At 41.2% G+C, this 23,464-nt stretch overlaps 2 protein-coding genes across 11 annotated transcripts in view; one reads left to right on the forward strand and one right to left on the reverse strand.

Moving 5' to 3' along the window:
* Positions 1 to 2,025, reverse strand: part of ap1g1 (adaptor related protein complex 1 subunit gamma 1) — a 17,786-nt gene extending 15,761 nt beyond the window's left edge. Inside the window, exon 1 of one of the 2 annotated variants that reach the window (XM_080298530.1) lies at positions 1,889 to 2,025. Coding sequence is in view for 1 of the 2 variants with exons in the window: in XM_026168648.2 (XP_026024433.1) it covers positions 1,833 to 1,844 (12 nt within the window). In the remaining variant the exon portion in view is untranslated. Of the gene's footprint in view, positions 1 to 1,832; positions 1,860 to 1,888 lie in introns of those variants that run through there. The other variant, XM_026168648.2, reaches the window with a different exon arrangement.
* On the forward strand, positions 1,988 to 19,586 carry znf821 (zinc finger protein 821). Of its 9 annotated transcripts, none has more exons than XM_026168698.2 (6): positions 1,988 to 2,155; positions 13,707 to 13,838; positions 13,980 to 14,098; positions 15,635 to 15,733; positions 16,121 to 16,287; positions 17,878 to 19,586. In XM_026168698.2, exons 1-6 carry the CDS (start codon positions 2,152 to 2,154, stop codon positions 18,842 to 18,844), a joined length of 1,488 nt encoding a protein of 495 aa, XP_026024483.1. In that variant the 5' UTR covers positions 1,988 to 2,151; the 3' UTR covers positions 18,845 to 19,586. The 9 variants fall into 9 exon arrangements, with proteins under 9 accessions (XP_026024483.1, XP_080154684.1, XP_026024474.1 ...); XM_080298558.1 differs by having other exon boundaries at positions 2,025 to 2,155; positions 13,983 to 14,098; XM_026168689.2 differs by having other exon boundaries at positions 2,037 to 2,196.
* The last annotated feature ends 3,878 nt before the right edge of the window (positions 19,587 to 23,464 follow it).

The raw sequence follows: 23,464 nt of genomic DNA on the forward strand, positions 1-23,464 counted from the left end.
GCGGCTATTTACTTAGGGTAAAACCATAAAGACTAATCAGTTTCTGTCCAAACAAGATACAGAGACAGTGCTAACTCACTCAGTACTTAGGTTGGCCAAATGACATTGATGTGGAGTCAAAATGAATCCTAAACTGGAAACCAAACCAAAAGATCTTAAATAGCCCTGAGGCAAAGCCTGGAGCTATCTGATTTCACATTGTGTGGGGCACTGATATGCAGACACAGTGATCATGTTAAGTTGTTTCAGTGCTGTGTGATTAATGCACGCTAACCCTGCTTATAATGCACCTGCTCGAGTACATTTTATGCATGGCATCACTGCCATTAGAGGTAAAGGTTAAATGTTTTTAATTAAGGTCATAACTGCATGTTTCAAGCACAACATTATGCGCCGTTCTATAATAATGCATCCTGGCTATTCCTTTGCTACAACTAAATATGACTTTTTATCATTAACTCTCACCTAACTACAGCTAATAACAATAATAATAATCTACCCCATATAACAGACAATACATGTGAACAGAAAAGGTAATGCAGGACAACATACTGCATATTTAGTTTTATAAAGTGAAGCCAGTAGGAACTGAATATGGCTGGAATCTACAGTAGTGCGTGTGACTTGACTGTGAGGAAAGTAAAATTATACATTTAACAGGTTGATTTTCATTAGGCCTTCAAACGTATCAGTACAGTTGGTCCGGAATCCCTCGAAAGCCCACGTCAAGCATACAGATAAAGTAAACTGCGCGTCAAAGGCGTTGCAATACACTTGGCTTGTAGTTTATCAAGACTGGTTTTGTGTGTCGGTGCCACAAACAGTGGACCTGAAGAGCTTACTTCGACCTAAGCTTGTGGAGGCGTAATTTACAGCTCCTGTCAAAACCCGTAGAGAAATCACCCATACTGTACGTCACCTCATTTGCTCACTTCCTACTTGCACCTGACTTCCTTAACACTTACATGTAAAGTGATCCTGGAAAATGAATTAAACTCGGACGTTGATAACGCAGTTATAAAAACAAAAAAGCGCGTGTCTAGGTATTTCCTTCTCATTTAACAGCTTGTCAACACTAATTAACCATCTCACGAAACTGGACAAAAACCCAAGTCCACGTCCTCAGAACACCAAGCTAGCTATCGTTAGCTTCCTTGGTATTTCAATTAAACGCTAACTTATGGATTAAACGCTTACAGTTGGTTACATATTAGGAAAGTCTAACTGTATTAATAACCACGCCGTGAAGTGTCACATGTTTAATATGACTTAGAAAACGCAAATCACACCTCTGAAGAGCCAGCTAACAACTAGCTAATTTAGTAGCATCTTAAAAGGGCAAGATATCATGATGACACTACAGGAGTAGCTTCATCTTAGCTGGCGCTGTATTACATTAAAGTTTACATCATCAGCTGTATACAATCAGAGGCAGGCCATTACACCTGGCTCTGATCGCCGATTGATCAGGACATAATGCAGTTTAGGCCTTCTTGAGGCATTTGGATTATCAAGCTAACGTAGCCACCTGACCATTAGCTTGCTTCTTCATTACCTTAACCGAATACTCTCTGAATTAAATGCAACTTGTGCCCGCTAGTTAGAAAGACAGGAAATAATACATTGTCACTGCGCGTTGCCTTGATGACTTTGATTTAGTGGACACAGCATACTGCTGAGCTACACATCCCTAGTGCAGCAAGACTATAACTATGCTAAACATGCTAGCTAACTTAGCACAGCCCCGGTGCACTAAGGGCTGCGACTTCCTATGCAGCGCCACAGTGACAGTTGTCAACGTAAATACAGTCAAACCGCGGACAACTACTCACAGGCAAAGCCATTTCCCCAAATTTATGCCGACATATTGTTGCTAGGATGTACTTACTAGCCGTAATGATGCCAGAAAATGACTGGAATCGTCTCTATTAGCAATGGAGGGAGGAACACACTAGACATGCAAAATGGTGGCTACTCCAGCCTCAGCACATCTACCGCAGGCGGAGGGTTACACTGACAGATCGCAAGGGGTTCGCGAAAGAAGAGCTCATGTTTATCATCAGCGTACAGTAACGTTAGCTGTACGGGAGGACTTAATCACAGTCTGTGCCCCTTACTCGAGACTCCTGCCTCATATGTTCACTGGACAACATGGGTAATAGTTGAATTATGTCTTCATTATGATGGGAGATGTAGGTAGGTGACTGTACTCAACCCTTTCTTATCATTTACTAATTGCTGTGTGGCTTGTTCGCTTCCATCGTTCTCACAGTAACTATAATGGGCTAACGTTAGGCTTGTTATCATTAGCCAGCTAGCTGATGTTATCCCGTTGTACTCACTGACTGGATATCTAAATAACAGTGCATAACGTGACGTGCCGTTTGCGTCTGAATGTGTGTCATCTGCCACTTGCCTCACAAAGGCGATTTCATGACCAGACGAGATTATTTTGTTGAGATGGCATATTTTTGCTCGAGCGTGCGGAAGAGTACATTTTCACCCGGTCAATGTGGTGCTGCGGTCAGTTTACTCGTGGCAGTCAGTGATGACGACTACATGCAATGTTGTGACATTGACAGTCCAACGGTTTGTAGCGACATCTAGTGTTGACTGTAGGATATGCAGTTAGAAAGAGAGTTGAAAATGAAATTACAAGTGTCATGATCAATTGTAGCACTACTTTTTCTTCCTATTATGGCTAAAGGGAGCACAAAGGTATCACAAACTGTGCGAGAGGCTCAGAAATAGTAAGGCTTTTGTAACAGAAAAATACTCTCAGCTTTGTCAGTGTCCAATCAGTGGAGGCATCTCTGTGCATTTTAGAATAAAAAATATATGCATAATAAAAAGTAAATGTTCATGTATTTTTTTTAATTATTTGAAATAGCACTGTCGCCTCACAGCAAGAAGCTTCTTGGTTTAAATTCAGTCTGAGGCCTTTCTGGATGTTCTTTCCACATCTGTATGGTGGGTTCACTCTCCGAAAACTCTTAACTTCCTCCCACAGGTCAAAGACATGCATGGGGTTAGATTAACTGGTGATCCTAAATTAGCTTCAAGTGTGAATATGAGTTTGAATAGTCTCTATGGGTTAGCCCTGCAATAGATTGGCAGCTTGTCCATGGTATACCCTGACTCTGACTGGGATAGGCTACAACTGCCCCCCCCCCCCCCCCCCCACACACACACACACACACACACACACACACACACTTCACTCAAGGAAAGTGAAGGACTGGATGATCATTTTATTTAGCCTATAAAAGTACCTCTATCCTATAGGTTTATCTATACACTTTAGTGGTAATCTTAAAAATATATCCCTGTTAATCGAAAAATGCCAAATTGAATGTATTTTTTTATGTGTGTATTTATTGTAAAAATTCTCCTATGAGGCCCTAGCACACTCCCTGGACTGCCGCTCTCACATAATTTCATTGTGTAAAACAAAAGACTTATATTGTATAATGTAAGTTACAGAAATACTGAGTGTATATCTGTACTAAACAGAACTGAGTCGTTGCAGTTTTCAGTTTAGTTTTTTGTTTGTTGTAAATCTAAAGATGTGCTATTTATTTGTTGCATACTGTACTTTTCTTTTTTAAATTTGGTTGTCCAGAATCACTCTAGAAGGCTTCTGTATGTTGTCAGTTTCTTCATTTGGCCATACAGCAGGAAAAAAAGTTTACTTTGTCACTGTGACAGGATGCAGCATCCCGTTGTATGTTGTGTTTGTACTCTTTGTCTAATGGCAACATGAACTCAAAAGTGTAACTGACTTATCAAATGTGTAAGTGCAAAATAATTGTTTGAACATTAATTTCCCCTTTCTATTTAATAACAATATTCATAATACAAGAATATGATTAGAACAATAATTTAACCTAAGAATATGATTTGACACATTAATCCTTCAAGGTCCTTTCAGATTATGGGTTTGTTTTTATGTTTTATTTATCTATCTATTTATTCATTTATTTTCGGTAGATTTCAGATGCGTGGGTGAGTTCTTATGATAGTGTTTATTGGGGATGTGATGTGCTGAGTAGTCCTTGGATGGATATTTATTAGTTATTAGTTGAGGTGTCATTGTCAGGTTATAGTTACAGAGCTTATGAAGTTAAATAGGAATCATTGCTTCGTCAAAACCGCCCACAGAAATTTACTTACTTTAAATTGATATTTGAACATGGTCGGGTTTTTTTCTCCCACACGACCTGAATGCAGCATAGTATCTTTCACTTGAACTCCCCTGCGTCCCTACACATCCCACAATGCTGTTCGACGTTAGCTTCATTCCTTTTACGTTTAGATATCAGCTGAGCTCGTGCTGCGCTGCAGTTGTGCGCGGGTGCCAGCGGATCGGGATCGGAGCAGCTCGGAGCTGCTCGGAGTCTCTCTGTCCGGGCTTGGACATCGTCTTAACCCGATAATCGGCTGAAGAAGGGGCTTTTAAAAAAGACAACAACAAAAAAGACCGCAAGAATGTGACTCTTAAATGTGCCCGTTTTTTTTATTTTTTAATCTCCGAAAACGACCCAGTTTCTGATCTAAACGATTTGATTTTTTTATATTATTATTTTCTTCATCATCTGCTCCCTCTGAACATACTTGGACCGTCCGGGGTTAGGATATTCTTTTTTTCTTTTCTTTTTTTCAATTTTTCCAACCGGTTTGGGCAGTAATATGTCCAGGCGAAAACAGACCAACCCCTTCAAAGTTAACTGTAGGTATTTCAGGTATTGTCTCTCTTACTATTTCACGAGTTTTATTGATGACACTTGCGCTATCCGTGTATACTTGGGTCGGTTGACATGATCACGCTGCGAGGCAAGCATTGTGAGTTTTCTCTCTCTCCGTGTGTGTTTGTTTGTTTGTTTTATCTATATTTGTAGGATATAAACATCGTAACTAATGATATTTGTGTTGCCAGACAGCTTTTAAAGAACCAGGAATTAGGCAAAAGGCAGTTTGGGGTTCAAAAGTTGTTTTTTGTTTTTATTTATTTATTTTTTGAGGTAGAGGTAGGTTAGGGTTAGCACTTTAATTGTGATGGTTAATGTGAGGGTAAGGGGTTAGGGAGTATTTTAACTCTATGAAGATTGTCCAAAAAGATATGCATGTGTATCATAGTTTAAAAATGCAGTCCCAGGACACCTACTGTTGCAGGAACTACCACAGAATTAGTTTTGAGTATTTTGGCAGGTGCTTTTGTGCATGCATTGAGTTTTGGGTTTGTTTGTTTTTTCATGGGTGGAAGTTGGATTTTGTGAGGTGGCTGTAAGTGTGATTGGTCCACATAGAGCCAATGCAAAGAGTGGTAACTTCCTTATCAGAATTCTTTGATTATTTGATAAACAAACATGTATTTTAAGTTTGAGTAAATCAACCCCCATTTACCAAGACTACTGGGTTTTTTTGGGTTTTTTTAAATATTACAGTCCTGGTGACTTTTCTTTGTATTGAAGGTAAAAACCTTTTTGGAATGTGCCAAAATGTGTATATTTGGGAACAGGTTTTGCCAAAATAACAGATAAAGCCATGAAATGTGGCAGGTTTGTAGTTGATGCCAAGCTGGTAAACTTGTGTGATCCAGCCCATGAGCCCTATAACTAGAGACCATCTTGCAGTGGGATCACACAAGTTGTGACACATGCCAGAATACTGACATTTAGACTCATTAGTACTAAGTATTCAGCACTCATGAGTTGGACCACACCCATCTTCTGACTTAACCGTTATTTCGCTGAAGAATACAGATATGTAATGTTTCGTGTCAGCGCCTTACAGCTTTTGTGACATTACTGCACTGGAAAAATTTGCCCACAGACACATATACAAACAACTGTCAGCATTTTCGAAATTCAGTTTGAGGTATCTCTATGGTACATTTTACCATGATGACACACACAGAATCACAAGTAGAAACCAATAATAGCTACTCTATCATGCTTGGTAATAATGCAGTAATAACCATGCATACTTAATGCCAGCGTGTTGACGGGTGATGCAGCCACTTTGATTCAATCTTAGTGCGGTCCCACTTGACCACAGTTATTATTTACAGGTATATGAAAACAAAAGAAACGGGCATGAAATGGGCAATAAATGCAGTGAGAGCAAGCTCAGGTCAGATGCACTCAACAGACTAGAAAATCAATAGTGACCATCTTGCAAGGTTTTTCCAGCATAATTTTAGTGTTTACCACACCACAGAAAAACCACTCGCACAGTGATAAAACTATCAGTCAGTTTTTATGTAGGGTTAAATTTAGTCTTTAACCCGACTCGCTTTTTCATTTATCAGTTGTTTAAAAATAACTAAGATATGTAAGATACCCAATACTCTCACCTTACCTGTATGTGGCGTCATCCCCAAAAGGCCAATTTCGAGCCAGGAAAAACCTTGTCTGGTGATCAGAAGGCATTACTACACTTTAATGCAAATACTCGCCGCACCACACACAATCTCAAACTCGGCCTCATTTAGATCTCATCTGTAAAGTTTTGTGTGTGTGTGATTAGTACTGTTGTTGGCACTGTCTTTCACTTCAGTTCAATTTTATTTATACAGTGCCAAATCACAACAACAAGCTACCCACAGACAGACAAACACCTGCCAAAGTACTCACACACATACAGGTACACAAGCTTATAACAATGCAAGCTACACTATTGCAGCATGTAATGACAAATAACTGAATGTGTTACATAATATGTGAAAGAGCACACTCCTGGTACATTTTTAAAAATAATTTAAGTAGCCACTATCACTTGTATTTTAATAGTGGAGCTTATTACTTGTTGGTGCTGATTACAGGCTTAAAATATTTTTTATAAATATCTCTCCTTTAAGGCCGACAAGCTTATATTGACTAGAAATGTTGTGTGAAAGAATCTTTCAGTTAATTTAGGTATCAAGGCTTGTGGCTAACCATGTTTCTGGTGTCAGTTTTGAGATGTTATTTTTGTCAGTTATCTGCTCTTTTAAAAAAAAAAAAGTATGAGGCATTTAAAAAAACAAAACAAAAAACCCCCCACCTATGACTAAACCATGAACAGAAGGGACAGAGGTTTCAGCTTGTACAAACAGTAGCTATGCGTGCACTTGATTCAGTTTTCTCTGACAGCTCAGATTTAGGACAAGGTTGCAGGAGAGCATTACTGAGCACACAAGCAGAAAGACTTCCCTTGTGTTGTATGCAAGAGTGTTTCTGTTATTTCCCCTTTCTTCCCTTATTGAATGATACGTCTAATATTTTTCTACTACACAAACACTTTTCATGCTTACTTTCTAATTCTGTTCAACATCTTAGTTTTCCATCCCAGATTTTAATTAAGATTTTATTTTAATGGTAAGCAGTCATCTGAATAAACAAACATCTGGTTTCTGTTGTTTATATGTGATGGTTTGCTGCTCATCTGTTAAATAATTTTTTAGCTAAATAGTAATTTCTTCCATTTAAAGAAGGGACCTTGGGCTTACTGGTCGCTTACAGTGTGATGCATACTGACTGGATTACTGACATTTGTTGACCAAATTCTATTTTAAAATAGTGTCATATTTTTATAAAGCACAGATAAATTTATTGAAGCAGATCTCAGGAGCTCTTGGGAGACCCTCTAATGTAGATATTTTGTTGGTGACTCATCTTCTACCAGGATGCTCTTGTCAGTGCTTACCCTGCTGACCTCTTATCTTAAGCTAGTTTTTGTCCACTGAAGGGGATTGCCCAGTGTAATCTACTGAAGTATGCTGCGACCCTCCTTTCTAAAGAGTTTGTTTAAACTTCTGGAGAAATGCATCTCACACTTGCTGCAGACCGCAGTCATCCCTGTGAGCTAATGAGCTCATTTGTTGCTCTGAAACACCTTTGAGAGTGAGCGAAAGGCCTCAGGAGGCCCCAAGACTGTTGTATAATATGTTGTTTGTTTTTTAAATTCTTGTGAGTGCAGAAGGACACCTTTTGCACACCAACTTTCATTCTTCCTCACCATGATTTGTTTTACCTGTCTTTTCTTGTGAGGTATGAATTGCATTCAAAGAGCTGTCCCCTTTGAGTGGGTCAGACCAGACAGACTGACAGACCAGACAGGCAGGGAGACAGTCTGACAGGCAGGCGGGCTGACACACATGCACATGCTCACACACACACACAAATGCACACACTCAGTAGTACGCACACACACACACACACACACACAAACACACACACAGGGAATTCCAGACAATGATACAACAGCGGTGTCTGTCTAGCTGTTAAGTTTGATGTACAACAATACTCAAGATTTTTATGCATTACATAAAAGTATTTTGTTTGGAGGTGGTGGTGCATACCCTCGTGGTGTCAAGTGGATGCCTGTCAGGGAAGTACAGTATATTTGTGTAACAGTATATGTGAGGCTTTGGTTTCATAATTTTTCTGTACCTAAATGTAGAAGTTCTGAAAACCTTTATTAGTATTAATTATAACAAATAAGGTGTTATTTCAGAATATTTCACATTATATATGTATTGTTGATCCAACTATGAAATTGAGTTCTCAGGTGGGGGGGCTGTTATGAATCCAACTTTGAGTCTCGTGTGGCTACAAGGTGTTTGTCAGTCTTGTAGTTGAAGCAAAATCCTAATCTAAACATGTAGGTTATTCGTGGTGAGAACTGATCCGATGTCTGGCCCACCGTCCTTGTTCTCCAGAAAGTCTGTGGACGTAAGAGGGGGGGGCCCCAGTACTTCTGCAGATTCAGACAGTGTTGTGTGTCTGCATGTGTGCGTTTTTGGAGGGGATGGCTGCTGAAAAGGAGAAGGAGGGGCCTTTGAATTCAACAGGACCCCCATTGCTCTGTGTTTGAGTAGAGTTTTGGCATTCTGTCTTTTGTCTGTTTTGTTTTGTGCGCTACCCCTCCGTCACCCTACCACCCCCGGCCTGCCCCCCCCCCCAACCAGCCCTCTCCCTCTTGTGTGTGTCTCTTGGCTGATGAGTTTGTCTCTTTGTCTGGATTCAGTCAGACACTGCGTCACCTCCTGCCTACAGACACACAGACTCAGAGATAACATCGCAGTGCTAGAGACTGAGGGAGCGAGGAGGGTGGGTAGTGGTGATGGTGGCGGCGGGGGGGAGCAAGGAGAGACAGATGTACAGACAGAACCGTAGCGGTGGGGGGATGGGTATCTCTCACACATCAATCATTGGCTATGTGCCGAGAAGCCAGCCTGTTGTAGTAGTTCACAGTTCAATACTCGGACCCACTCTAACGAATGCTTGGATTTCTGTGGGAAAAGTGCCCAAACTGTGTTCACATACCAACTTCTCACAAGTAGCCAAATGACTAGCTTTAAGATTATACTTCTGTCTTGCTCACACACACAATAAAAGAGAAAGTGTGTGTCTGTGCACCGTGCACAGTACCTCAGGATTGTGATGAATGCTGTAATTACTTCTGCCAGTCTCAGGTAACTGAAGTCAGGATCTCTCTCTCCCATCTTCTGATCTGTGTAAATGGAGAGGGAGCACACAAGGGAAGAAAATTGGATTTTAAGCTATCATTAATTTTCGCTATCTCAAGTGGTGATGTTCCTATGTGTGAATGCCAGAGGAGTTTTCACCAAGACTGCATCCAAAGGAGCAGTGCTGGCAGTTGAATGAGCATTTGCGGAGTCCAGTGTAATAAGAAGAAAAGTGAAGGGATTGCATCGCATCCTGCAGCCAAAAAGAGCCGCTGTGTACAATAAAGTGTGGCATCGCGGCAAGTGAAATGAGCTACATATGGGCTGTCATGGTGCAAAGCTTTATGCTCCCCCTCGGAGCTGATGGTAAAGATATAGAAGTAGACAGAGCTCCATATATAAGCTGGGAGGACAGAGGGCGAGCCAGGCTGTTCAGTGTGTGGGTGGTACTGAAGGAGAGAGAGAGAAACGGAGCAGCTAGGCAGTTAGCTGGAGGATAACAGTGCAGGCTGCTACCCCCGTGGGACTGCAGCATGGCTGTCGGAACAGCTAGCATGTATCTGTGATTGTATATGTGTGTAAAAATAGTGGGGGTTGGGATGCAAATGAAGTAAATGTGCATGCATATATGCAACTGGGCTTGTCTCGCTGCTTTTGTATGAATCCTGCTGCTTGTTGTATAGGTCATATAAAACCAGATGAATCTGCTAAGAAGTTCTTCTCAAGCTGATCGCGCCCCCAGAGTGCTAAGAAAAAGGTAGAATGGTTTCAATAATTTACTCTCTGGGACAGCTTTCTATCAGTTTTGCTCTGATTATAGGTTTTGTTTTCATTAGCGTGTTATATTTCTGCAATAATCTCAAGATTTTTTAATTGTAATTGGATGGCGTGATCCACATTAAGTGTGATCAAACCATGGAACTTCAGCAATAGGTGAAACCACTTCTATTAAAAGATTTAAAGATTTATACCTTCTTGTGATACACTACAGTAGCGGATGCTGTAATGAAGTTGCTATGGAGATAAAGCTTTCATATGCCGGGTACAATGTATGGGTAGAGACAGTTGCTCAGAATCGTTTTCTTTTTGTGCCCAAGGCAGGACAAAATTTCAAGGTATACCTATAAAAGAAGCCTCATTTGGAATATCATCAGTTCTTCTGATTGTGCAGTCAGATGAAGATGTTTTTGAGCAAAAAGCCTTCAGTTCTTTTTGTGCTTCACTATAGGCTGCACTAAACTCATCAGATTCTGTCATACACAATCCAACAGGCAGTCTTGTTGTCCCTGGTTCTGATCCAGCATCTGCTGAAGTGGAGATTTCTCTCTGAAGTTATGTCAGGATTCCAGGTGCCTCTTTAGCTTCCTTGGCAACATGTTGGCATTTTTAACTCCTTCCAACAACAGCTGCAGTCAGGCTGAAGGCCAGTGACTGTCAGTCATGGCTTTTTAATATTTAACTGCACAAAAAGTATACCTGCAGTACTATTAAGGCACACTATTATGGCCCAAGATTTTGACGCATAGAACCAGATGGTAGTAGTTGTCCTCTGTATAAGATTATTGTTCTATCAATGTCCAGGATATGTTAGGGACACATCCTCATTTGTATTTCTCAGCATCTTTAGGTGTTGTGACTTTTTGCTTACAATATAGGGAGTGCAGAATTATTAGGCAAGTTGTATTTTTGAGGAATAATTTTATTATTGAACAACAACCATGTTCTCAATGAACCCAAAAAACTCATTAATATCAAAGCTGAATGTTTTTGGAAGTAGTTTTTAGTTTGTTTTTAGTTTTAGCTATTTTAGGGGGATATCTGTGTGTGCAGGTGACTATTACTGTGCATAATTATTAGGCAACTTAACAAAAAACAAATATATACCCATTTCAATTATTTATTTTTACCAGTGAAACCAATATAACATCTCCACATTCACAAATATACATTTCTGACATTCAAAAACAGAACAAAAACAAATCAGCGACCAATATAGCCACCTTTCTTTGCAAGGACACTCAAAAGCCTGCCATCCATGGATTCTGTCAGTGTTTTGATCTGTTCACCATCAACATTGCGTGCAGCAGCAACCACAGCCTCCCAGACACTGTTCAGAGAGGTGTACTGTTTTCCCTCCTTGTAAATCTCACATTTGATGATGGACCACAGGTTCTCAATGGGGTTCAGATCAGGTGAACAAGGTGGCCATGTCATTAGTTTTTCTTCATTTATACCCTTTCTTGCCAGCCACGCTGTGGAGTACTTGGACGCGTGTGATGGAGCATTGTCCTGCATGAAAATCATGTTTTTCTTGAAGGATGCAGACTTCTTCCTGTACCACTGCTTGAAGGTGTCTTCCAGAAACTGGCAGTGGGACTGGGAGTTGAGCTTGACTCCATCCTCAACCCGAAAAGGCCCCACAAGCTCATCTTTGATGATACCAGCCCAAATCAGTACTCCACCTCCACCTTGCTGGCATCTGAGTCGGACTGGAGCTCTCTGCCCTTTACCAATCCAGCCACGGGCCCATCCATCTGGCCCATCAAGACTCACTCTCATTTCATCAGTCCATAAAACCTTAGAAAAACCAGTCTTGACATATTTCTTGGCCCAGTCTTGACGTTTCAGCTTGTGTGTCTTGTTCAGTGGTGGTCGTCTTTCAGCCTTTCTTACCTTGGCCATGTCTCCGAGTATTGCACACCTTGTGCTTTTGGGCACTCCAGTGATGTTGCAGCTCTGAAATATGGCCAAACTGGTGGCAAGTGGCATCTTGGCAGCTGCACGCTTGACTTTTCTCAGTTCATGGGCAGTTATTTTGCGCCTTGGTTTTTCCACACGCTTCTTGCGACCCTGTTGACTATTTTGAATGAAACGCTTGATTGTTCGATGATCACGCTTCAGAAGCTTTGCAATTTTGAGACTGCTGCATCCCTCTGCAAGATATCTCACTATTTTTGACTTTTCTGAGCCTGTCAAGTCCTTCTTTTGACCCATTTTGCCAAAGGAAAGGACGTTGCCTAATAATTATGCACACCTGATATAGGGTGTTGATGTCATTAGACCACACCCCTTCTCATTACAGAGATGCACATCACCTAATATGCTTAATTGGCAGTAGGCTTTCGAGCCTATACAGCTTGGAGTAAGACAACATGCATGAAGAGGATGATGTGGACAAAATACTCATTTGCCTAATAATTCTGCACTCCCTGTACACCCTGTACCGGGGCAGGTCCACCACAGGCGAATCAGATCTGGGTGTTTGTCCCTAACATCTTGGCGCACAGCTGGGGTCTTTCCTCCTCATCCACAGCCATTGACTGCAGCGCTAAGCAATCCCTGGAATCACCTTGAAGGTGGTGGCATAGGGTTTGGCTGTGCATCTCCAAGTGTTTAATAAGTTTAACTGTGGAATGCTAAACTGTTGCTATCCAGCCTCAATGCTCTGCATCTGATTTCAGCTGAGTGTGTCACAGCTTTTTCCCATGGTACTTTTAGTTCTATAAAGTAGACAATACAGAGAGTGGTGGACCAAAGTACCAGATCTGGTCTTTGGGCAGAAGCAACTATTTCTGATGGGATTATAAGCTGTTGACCTGTATCAAAGAACATTTTCTAGTAACAACCTCCTTCAAAAGTCTTCCTGGTCAGTGATGGAGGGTATTTTTGTCATTGTTCTTAAAGTGGCAGTGGTGCTGCTCTTTTGGCATTGATAGACAGAGACTTCAGCACCTGGTTGTGTCTCTAAGTATACCTGCCTTGACAAAGGCTCACTTTAATTAAAGTCATGATGTGCCTGAGTGCGTTTCCAGTTGATTGTCCCTTTATTCAATATTTCCCACTTCATCCACTTTTGCTGTTGGGCTTCTAAGATTAGCAAATCTTGCAGCCGCCTCCTGCCACTGGAGTTCTAAAACTACCAGCTTTCGCCATTTTCCTTTGTTCCACAAGGGTCTATCTGGAAACAGGCCCACTCCTACTCTCCTTTGCTGAATGTAGCTCCCAATCTTAGAAGGATGGAGTGCTGATTTAGCCTGTAGTACAGTTTCTGTTGGTGTCCATTTCCAACATGTTGTTAATACTGGCATGACGGGTCTTATGGTTGTGTCTCAAGACTATGAGAAGGTCAACTCCAGTCTTGTCTTGAAGCCTAGTTTGAAAGAGCTTGTTGGCTTTTTCTACATGTACCACAAGTGAGAAAGTCAACTTTTCAAGAATCTTACCGACGGTCCTTCTACTGTCTTTCTATCTTCAGGGCCATTCCACACTTCAACCATCACAGGACTCCAGCACACTATTAACATGGATGGCAGAGACGAATTCACAGAGGACAGTGAATGCTGCAGCAACAACTCCCAGGAAGTCCAAGGGCAGGATAGCTTCTCAGGTACAGGATGGAGGAAAGGGTCAGGGAAGGACTGTTGGACTCTGTAGGAATGTCCTTGGAATGAGGGGTGTTAGTGAGAATAAGCCCTGCCCTGTGTTTTGTTGTCTGTCCGTATTGATAGGGCTGTGTTTGCCTCCATAGAAGACAGCGATAGTGACCCAGAAAACCACGGCGAAGACTCGTCCTCCAACACCTCTGCTGACGACCACATGACCACCAAGAGAACGCAGTGTCTCCTACAAGGAGCAGGAGTCAAAGAGGTGAGAGGGCTGCTAATTTAGACACCTTCACTCCAGTGTTTGTTATGATGGTGCTTTGAATGGCAATAATGTTTATTTCATTCTAACAAATACAAAAAAGGAACACGCACAAAGGTTGTGGTAAGGTTCTCATAACTGGAAAAATAATTTTATCTATTTCTCACTGTGTACGTCTTTGAAAACAACTTCTTGGCACATCATCAATTAGTTTGAACACAACTTATGCATTACACTAGAAGAGACCATACTGGTAACGTTGTGGTGTGGAATAAACACACAAACAAAACACGACAGAGATTAAAAAAAAAAATGAAGACAAGTATCTGCCCTGCATCTGTTTGATTATGAAATATGTGGTTTATAAACGAGTTGGTAGGCGTGAGAAGAATTTATCAACTCTCATCCATCAGTCGTGCATGAAAAACAAGTCAATGTGAACCGTAATTTGCATCTAGATGCCCACCCTGTCATCTGCTCCAGTTTTATGATGTTTAATTAGGTTCATGCATCTGTGAATTTAAAGCTAATGTGCTGTGCTAGAGAATATTGCAGATATTTCTCCTGAGATAACCGGAAAGGAAGTAGTGATATTTCACCAAAATCTTTCTATTTGTATGCAAAATAACAATTAACATAATAAACTTTTGACATTTTTGTTTTATTACTTTGAAAAGATAAAAGTGAAAATGATAAATAATCAGTTAAAAGACATCACTAATATAGTAAAAGTGTGGGGGGAGTAGTGGGCTACCTACTTAGTACATCTACAGGAGCCATGGAAACCCATGCCATGAAACCACATGCAGTTACTGAATCAGCAGAGCGTTGGTGAATTTTATGCACTGCTCTGTAACTTTACATGATCTGTCACATTCACAGATGAGTTGCTGTGGTTCCTAAAAGCTTCCACTTTGCAATAATACAGCTTACAGCTGATCGTGACTGTTTGTGAGGGAAGAAATTTCATGAACGGACTTGTCCTCGCAACGCTGGCGTCATTTTACAGCAACACACATGAATTCAGAGAGCAAACCATTTTTTCACAAATGTTTGTAAAGGCAGACCATATGGCTGTTTGATTTTTTTAGACCTGTGCAATGGTTCGAGAACACCTGGATTCAAAGATGAAGAGGTCTGGCCCAATATTTTTATTCAAAAGTGCCCTTTGAGTTATTAAACACCCCCAGGTCCAACCAATATGTTTTCTGCCTGCACCTTCTGTTTGAAAATGTTCTGTGAGTCACATCTGTCTCAGCACACAGTGTGATGTCACTGTCAGTGAGTCACCGGGACTTGTAGGAATTTTGCTCAGTCATACACTCAACACATCTTCATCCACTTGTGAAAATGCTTCAGACCAAAACAAGGCCTCTTTTACGTTTTAACTGCCATCATACAAATTGGAAATCTTAATTTAATAAATAACTCAGAATTCAGATTTGTGATTTACAACTGTAAGATGTAGGTGTAAAATCATTTGAATGTAGTGTTAATGTGCTTCTGAAACGAGTTTAAATGGTTCTTGACTTTCCTCAGGAGAGCGAGGAAGGGGGAGAGCACAGCAACAACTTTGTTTGTCCTCTCTGCCCGCTGGATTTCAGCAGCCCAGATAAGCTCATCTCCCATGTCTACCAGGTGAGAATAACATCGTCTCACCTGCCCCGATCTAGTACAGAACCAAAAAAAGAAATGCAATTTTCAAAGCCGTGTGGCAGCAGCCTATCTGCTCTGCAATCTGTCTACTTTGTCATATAGCTGCATAGTTTTGTTTTTTAAACTCTGTATGCTGTTTGCATTTATACTACCATGCATAACAACCACAGCATCAATTATAACTGTTGCAGACATGAATTTAAATATTATAATTTTACTTTTCAAGTTCATAATATTTTAAATGTATATTTCCTTTGTTATTTTTTTCTTTTGCAAACATATTGCAAACTGATAATCGCCTGCAATACAAAGTTATTATATCTTTTAAGTTTGCTGCTTTTCTCATCTCTGTTTGCTGTCTTGTAACAGCACACGACTATGATGAGCAACACCAAGAGCTATGTGTGCCCAGTGTGTGGGCGAGCCCTGAGTTCGCCCGGCTCACTTGGACGCCATCTTCTCATCCACTCTGAGGACCGCCTCTCCAACTGCGCTGTCTGTGGTGCACGCTTCACAGACACCAACAACTTTAACAGGTTGAGCTCATCTCTGCTGTAGCTCTCATCTCAGGTCTTAAATGCAGATTGAATATAGATGTTGTGATAAAATTATACTAACTGGGTCCTGAAGTTTCTGTGTTTATTTAGTGCTTATTATTTAATTATGTCATTTATCTTAAAAAATTTTAAAACAATATCTCATATGTGGTCCCTTTATGACAAGGTGAAAAGACACCACTGATTCAGAAGGATGAGCTATTTAAAATGAGGCCTTTTAATTTTTCTAGTATCTAAAAATTGATTCTGGCAGGAGTGTAATGTAGAAATTTAAAAAACTGCATGCTACTTTTTTTCTTTCTTTTTTTTAAAGACAAACCTTTTCTTTTGTCGAACCTTTGAAAATATAAATTGAGTAAAAAGAAGTCACATTTTCTCTTTAATACATTATAATAGAATGAGAAAGAGCAATGGTTTTCCAAGTGTGGGATTAGACAGAATGCAGAGCATGAGGGATGAATAAAATTAGTACTGCAATGACAGATTTAATGGAAATAAACTTGCGTGTTGCTTAGCAACTACCATTACATTTCTAATTTAAACAGCACTGACAAGGTCAGGACGCATTGTAGAAGGAGAAGCAGTGTGAAGTGATGAAAAGGAGAGAAGAGAAAAGTCATGAAGCATTACAGTTGGCAGAAGCATTTGCTGCTAAGTTTGGAAAAATAAAACATAAATACTTGTTATTCTAAAGAGAGACAAAAAAAGGTGTATCTTAGATGTACGTGGAAAAGCTGTTTCATGTTGTTCCAGCCAGCTACAATAAAGTAACATAACCAGCATCTGGCAACCAGTGTTTTCTGAACAGTCACCTCCTCTGAGGCTGTTAACAGCCTGTTAAACTTCTCTCCAGAGAGCTAGCCAGAGTTCATTTGACGCATGGCCCTTATTCCTCTCTGAAGCAAAAAAGTTTGGGAAACGACTAACATGGAATCAGTCATCTCTTCCCATTGCAGCAAAGTGGTTTCAAGTCATGTAACTCATCGCAGCTTGACAGAAGCTAAATTTTACTGTTGCCTAAAATATGTGACCATACGAGCCAGGCTAACAAAAATTCAAGGCAAAAACAATGCCTGTCAGTCTGATGTATGAAGCCTTTGTTGCAGGCTGGTGGAAAAAAATCCCTGCGGGGTGAAATCTCGGATTTCAGACTGCTCTGAACACTTAGTTTCAGATAGTTTAGTGTTTTTTTTTCCTCCTGCTCTTGTCTCTGTGTAACGTAAGCGAGAGAGTATATCACAGATATCGTGATCTCAGGCACGCTGTGGCTGTGTGCACAGAAACCCCACCAGCTGTTCAAAACTCAGATGAAAGTTAGTTTATAGTGACGGTGAGAGAGCTAAAAGCATTTTACTTAGACGCAGTATAAAATGAATACGTTTATTTTTAACAGGAAACAAATCTCGTCTAGGAGACCTCAAGTGAAAGGCTCTATGATCCCCACATTAAAGATTTAGACAGGAGCAAGCTTTCTATCAGGGATCTAATGCTTCTCTGGAAGAGTCCAGACCACTTAAAAAAAAAAAAAAAAAAAAAGGATGTTTACCTGATTCATGTTTCCTGTCGTAGGGAGAAGCTTAAAGAAGTCCTCGACACAACTAGGATGGATTTTACTGGGGGAAGGGACACCAGTTCCATGTCCCAGTCCCTCTCGAGCAGCCCCATGAGCAGCCCGGGCCCCTGCACTGACTCTTGCCATGGACTGGGCCCTAGTCCCAGTTCGTGTCAGGGTCCTTGCCCGTGTCAAGCAACTAACCCCAATCCCAACCTATGTCAAGCCCAACGTTCTTGCCAAGGGCAGGGTCATATCTCAAGCCAGTGTCAAGGCCCCAGACCATGTCATGGCCCTGGGCCAGGATCAGGACCGTGCACAGACCAGGGACCCGCATTTCCCTCACTGCCCGATAGTCTCCTCTCTGAAGGGCCATCCCTCGCCTCAATCCCTGATGCACTCAACTCCTCCTCTTCAGGCCTTCCTCCTATCCCTGATATCCTGAGCCCTATGCCAGTGTATCCTGCCGGAGTGCTGCTGGTGTGCAACAGCTGCGTGGCTTATCAGCAGCTAGTGGCGGCCCAGTCACCGATGCGAAAATGGGCTCTGCGTCGGAAGAACGAGCCCTTGGAGGCCCGACTGCAGCGTCTGGAGCGTGAGCGCACGGCAAAGAAGAACAAGCGGGCGTGTGAGACAGAAGAAGAGAGGGAGCTGAGGCGGCTGCGGGACCGCGAGGCCAAGCGCATGCAGAGGATGCAGGAAACGGAGGAGCAGCGGGCACGCAGGCTGCAGAGGGACAGGGAGGCCATGCGATTAAAGAGGGCCAACGAGACACCAGAGAAGAGGCAGGCCAGGCTGATCCGCGAGAGGGAGGCAAAGAGGATCAAGCGACGGCTGGACAAGATTGACCCTGCTCTGAGGACACAGATAGAGCATGATCCTGCAGCCATGGCTGCCCTCACAGCAGACATGAGTCTCTTCCAGTTTCCCTGCCCTATGCCTGTCCCCTCCATTGATAATGGTCTATTCATGAAGCTGCCCTAGTGGGTCCAGGCCAATCGGGTGAGGGCAGAATCCAGTTGGCTTCTCGCAGCATCATTAACCTCTGCACTGCGCCATCAGGCTGCCTGTTCACAGAGAACCATTCCTAGCTGGTTTCCTCTCAGCTCGATCTGCGTCGAACAGCTTCGCACACAAGCTGCTTTGTTAAATACAACAAAAACTTCTTCAACGTCTTTTTTTAAACAGCCTAGAAAACCTTGGGAACAGGGATGAGAATGTTTCTTATTGTATGGATGATGACATAAGAGCATGTTGTAAAGAGATTTTATCTGTTGCGTCAGTGGACTAGCAGATTTAACACAGTTCATACTCATAGGAGCAGTTACACTTCCTTTGAGGGGACAAAAAAAAAAATCATTTGCACATGGACCTTCAGTGACAGGAGAGGGGACTTTGTAGCCACAGTCCCCTCTCCTTTCTGGTCCACTCCGCCAGCCCAGTGACTCTGATTTCCAGGTAGCTACACCTCTCTTCAAGCTGCTACCATGGGTCCCTGGGAAGTTCGTGTTCAGTCAAACTACTACCTCAGCTGGCGCCGTGGACGCGCCCTCTGTCCTGTGGCTTACTGCGTTCCAACTCCAAGCTTCCAAAGCTCTATATGTACTGTACACTACTACCGAGGATGCAGGTCATTTTTGTTTGTTTTCTTTACATTGTTATGTTTGTATTGATCATTCAGGCACTTTAATAGGACACACACATTCACAAGTGATTTTAAAAACAAGAGGCGTTATAGATTCTGACATAAAGTTTGAATGAATGTCCTATTGAACGTGTTCAGTGTTGAGCTACATTCCTCTTATTTCTGAGTTTTACATCTCAATGCAGTCCACCTTTGTATATTCTCTTTGCCAAGATACGACTCTCGCGTCTTTACGCTCCGAACATTTTTGCCAATGTCATTTATATTTTGACTTTCTTTTACAGAGGTTTTCTCTGGCTCTTAAAAAACAACAAAAAAGTAAAGTCATAAAGTCTGTGCTGCTGTTATTGTACTGTAAAATACATTAGTTACCTCTTATATGTTTGGGCTCATTGCATTGAGGAATATTCTATTCCTGTAAGTGGTTGCAAAGAAACAGTACACAACATGTTACCCGTTGACCTCAGAATTTGTCGCATTACTTGAATTCTGCCCTAAAAGATGCATTTGTTTTCCTCATGAGCGGGTTCCGACATGGTGGGTTTTTACCGTCATACGGGAAATCGTACACAGATAATGCAACCTCTGCTTTGTGCAATTTGTGTAGCATCCACATGTATTGTAAGGCTGCAGTACCTTCAAGATGTGTAAACAGTACCACTTAAATTATGTTTTATATCTGCAAGTCACTTTTATGGAGTCACATGACAAGTGGAAATTGTTCTAAACACTTTTTTTGTTTGTTTCCTTCATCTGTTACTGAGCACTGGGGCTAACTTCACGGCACATACAGCCCATACCAGGAGATTCATTAACCTCATTCCAGCACATATTTATGCAATATGATGTGAATATATATATATATATATATCTGTTTTTTTTTTCTTGTAAAAGTGTTTTGAGGTGTTTTGTTGATTTACAAAATGTTAAAATTAGAGGCCATGGTTGGATAACCCTTGTTTAATTTCCTGCCTGTTACCTCCACTTCTTGTCTTTGCTTATCCAGATGGAAACATTTAACAGTGTCAAATGAGCAGTTTCAGAAGTACTCTTTAAAGAAGAACGAGCAGCGGTTCTGTTTGAGTCACTCCTAGACAAGCCGCAACCCACCTGGCTGTTAGTTCCAGCAGGTTTAATGAAGAAAAAACAAAAGACCAAAAAATTAAAGGGAGTTTTGGTTTTATCCTCAGAGGCTTTTTTCTAGGAGTGCATCAAACCTCTATGCAACAGATGTTATTTATTAAAGGAAATTAATTCACTTTTCACTGAAACTATGCAGAATGCGACCTCAATTTTAAACAGACTTCAAAGCAAACAGTTCAGCTACTCAGGCAGTTTAACTCAGAGGGCTCAGGGCCTGGATACGGCACCCCAGCCCATAAGAATCATTTGTAGACCTGTCATGCAAACAGAACAGTTTTAGGCAGTTTTGGGACTTTTAGTAGAGACATTTTTGTCTTTTTTTGAGAGATGTTTCCTCTTCCTAGTTCAGCACAAAAAGCAACAGGGTTTCACTGCCATCCTTCTCATTATACACTCTACCAAGGGCAGATCAGTGTTCTCAACAAAGGCTTCAGGTGTCGTCTCTCTCTCTCAGAATATGAATACTGGGTATTCTCAGAGGTTGCTCTTTGAAATTGCTGTGACCCTGTTTGTCCTACAACTTCACTTACTAGTTGAAAGGAAGTTCTGTGGACTCTGACGTGGCGCTGTTCTTTGGCAGCAGCGCTCTCTCAGTGTGGATTAGGTAAAAACACTGCATGTCCTGAAACTGCACTCGTCCTAGAATGGTTCAACATGAGCTTGTGTTCTGTTTGTTTATGCCTGCCTGTTTTTTACAGTTTAATCGAAAAATGTTTCAAGATGTTGGCCTTTCTATATTCTATCAGGATTTTCTCTCAATGTCCATGTTTACAAAAGAAGTCTTTCTGATCAAGGCCAAATGAATGAGCTAAACTGCTAATGACAACATGCTAGTTGTGATATCAATGCATTCTGACTGGATGGCACTTTGGGGGACGCCATCCTCTGTTACTGGAATAACAGATGTACAGACCGTGACGAAACCTGGATAAGAATGTGGAAATAAACATTGAATTTATTATAATGTTGGTTTGCAGCATTGTTTACATTTTTTGCATTGTTTTTTTTTTTCCTACAAAGCACTGCATAAGATCAGTTCTGTTGTTTCCAAACCTTGAGCCCCTGCAGCCCATTGTCTTCATTAATCATTAACAAGGGGAAGCATTTAGGTTTCAAGAATCAAACTAAAGTAAAAGCACAATCTCACCTGCAAATTGTGTTTATACATGAATCATTAGTTCAACTTAAACTCGCTGCATTACCACCCTGGTCATTCATTGTTTTAGCTGAAGTGGCTTTGTCCTCCCAGGAGAACCTGACCCCTATTTTTAGATACACTGGGTTAATTGGCAATTCTAAATTGTCTGTAAGTGCTAATAGTTGTAAAGGTTAATAGCTTAAACTTTAAGCACAGAGTGAGATCATCACTGAGTGCCAAACTTAAAAAATGTAGGTCTACGCATGTATCCTCATAACAACTCAGGACTTTAGTGGGCACCATGCACGCTTAGACTGAAATTCATAAACATTATGGTGGACAGGGTAGTAGTTGACACCGACATCAAAATAGCCAGCTATGATATACTCCCCAAGACCATCAGGAAATGATGAAACACAAACAAGAAATGTCCTGCAAAATAACAGACATAATAAAAGGAGAAACAAATTTCAGGACCTATTGTGATATACTATGTGAGGTAACCAGTGCAAGTACCAAATGCGCTCAAATCCCAAATAACTAGATTACATAATAGGGTTACCTGTGTGCATTTTACTTTGGACAGCTGTGTACAGACGTGTAGCTTCTGAATGTTTCCATTTACTGAAAGTAAATTGATACATTTTATACAATTTGGCTTATAACACATATAAAACTAAGCTAATGTAACATATGTGTTAAATACTTGTGAATTTCACCCAAAACACTTTCTTTTTTTGGATTAAATATGTCATTTTTGCATCTCACTCTCCTACCTGTGTGATCCGAGTCTGTGTGCGTTCATGTGCATGTGTGCGCTGCGTGGTGACGAAGGCGCGTGCATGTGTGCCCCGGTCACAGCTCCTTTCAGCATGGCCGGAGGAGAGGTGTACTGGCAGTCGCATGACACACACAGATCGAACGCATATTTCTGTGTTGCAGGTATGGAGATGTTCTTATGTTTTGGAGATGCAGTCTTTCATTTATTGTTCTTATAAGTTGTTTTGATGTTTTTTCAGTGACATATTATTTATTTTGTGCTTTTTGTTTTTGAGAGCTTAAGTTAATGTTTTAAAACAATTTGTTGTATTTGATTCATTACATTAATGTACATTAATGAAGCTGCAGGCTCAGCTCCTTTCAGCATGGCCGGAGGAGAGGTGTACTGGCAGTCGCATGACACACACAGATCGAACGCATATTTCTGTGTTGCAGATGTGCAGTAAAGAGCCAAAGACTCAGTACTGTCTCCTGCCTCTTACTTTCACGCCAGAACACAACGCAGAACAACAGGCGTAACGCATGAACGGGTTACACTAACACTGTGTAACAATGTGACATGAGCACTTTTGTTCAGCAGCTCTTATTGTATACTACTATATTTACCAGCTATACATTACAGGTCAAGATGTGACAATCAACTTGTAAAATGGGTTATTCACAAGCAGCAAAATATAAAGTAGATAAAATAACCTCCCTCTAAAGTGGGTGTAGCTTGTGTAGAACCAGTGTGCACCCACTTCTTAAAGCTGGTCATGAAAGCTGTATGCTCTGAAAAAAGAACAGTTTAAAAAAAAAAAAGCCACAAGTTACCATAACATTCATGGCCATGATGGGATGAGTGCGTGTAAACCTCTGACCACAACTATAATTAAAAGCATTTTTTCACCAAAAGGAC

This window comes from Astatotilapia calliptera, chromosome 1 (genome assembly GCF_964374335.1).
Source record: "Astatotilapia calliptera chromosome 1, fAstCal68.1, whole genome shotgun sequence".
Classification (NCBI taxonomy): Eukaryota; Metazoa; Chordata; class Actinopteri; order Cichliformes; family Cichlidae; genus Astatotilapia; species Astatotilapia calliptera.

Bases quoted from the DNA above. Each gene is read 5' to 3' on its own strand.
- znf821 (XM_026168672.2), top strand. From the start codon at position 4,690: ATGTCCAGGCGAAAACAGACCAACCCCTTCAAAGTTAACT. The intron at 13,839-13,979 runs GTACAGGATGGA...TTGCCTCCATAG, and splicing joins AGGGCAGGATAGCTTCTCAG to AAGACAGCGATAGTGACCCA. The intron at 14,099-15,634 runs GTGAGAGGGCTG...GACTTTCCTCAG, and splicing joins AAGGAGCAGGAGTCAAAGAG to GAGAGCGAGGAAGGGGGAGA.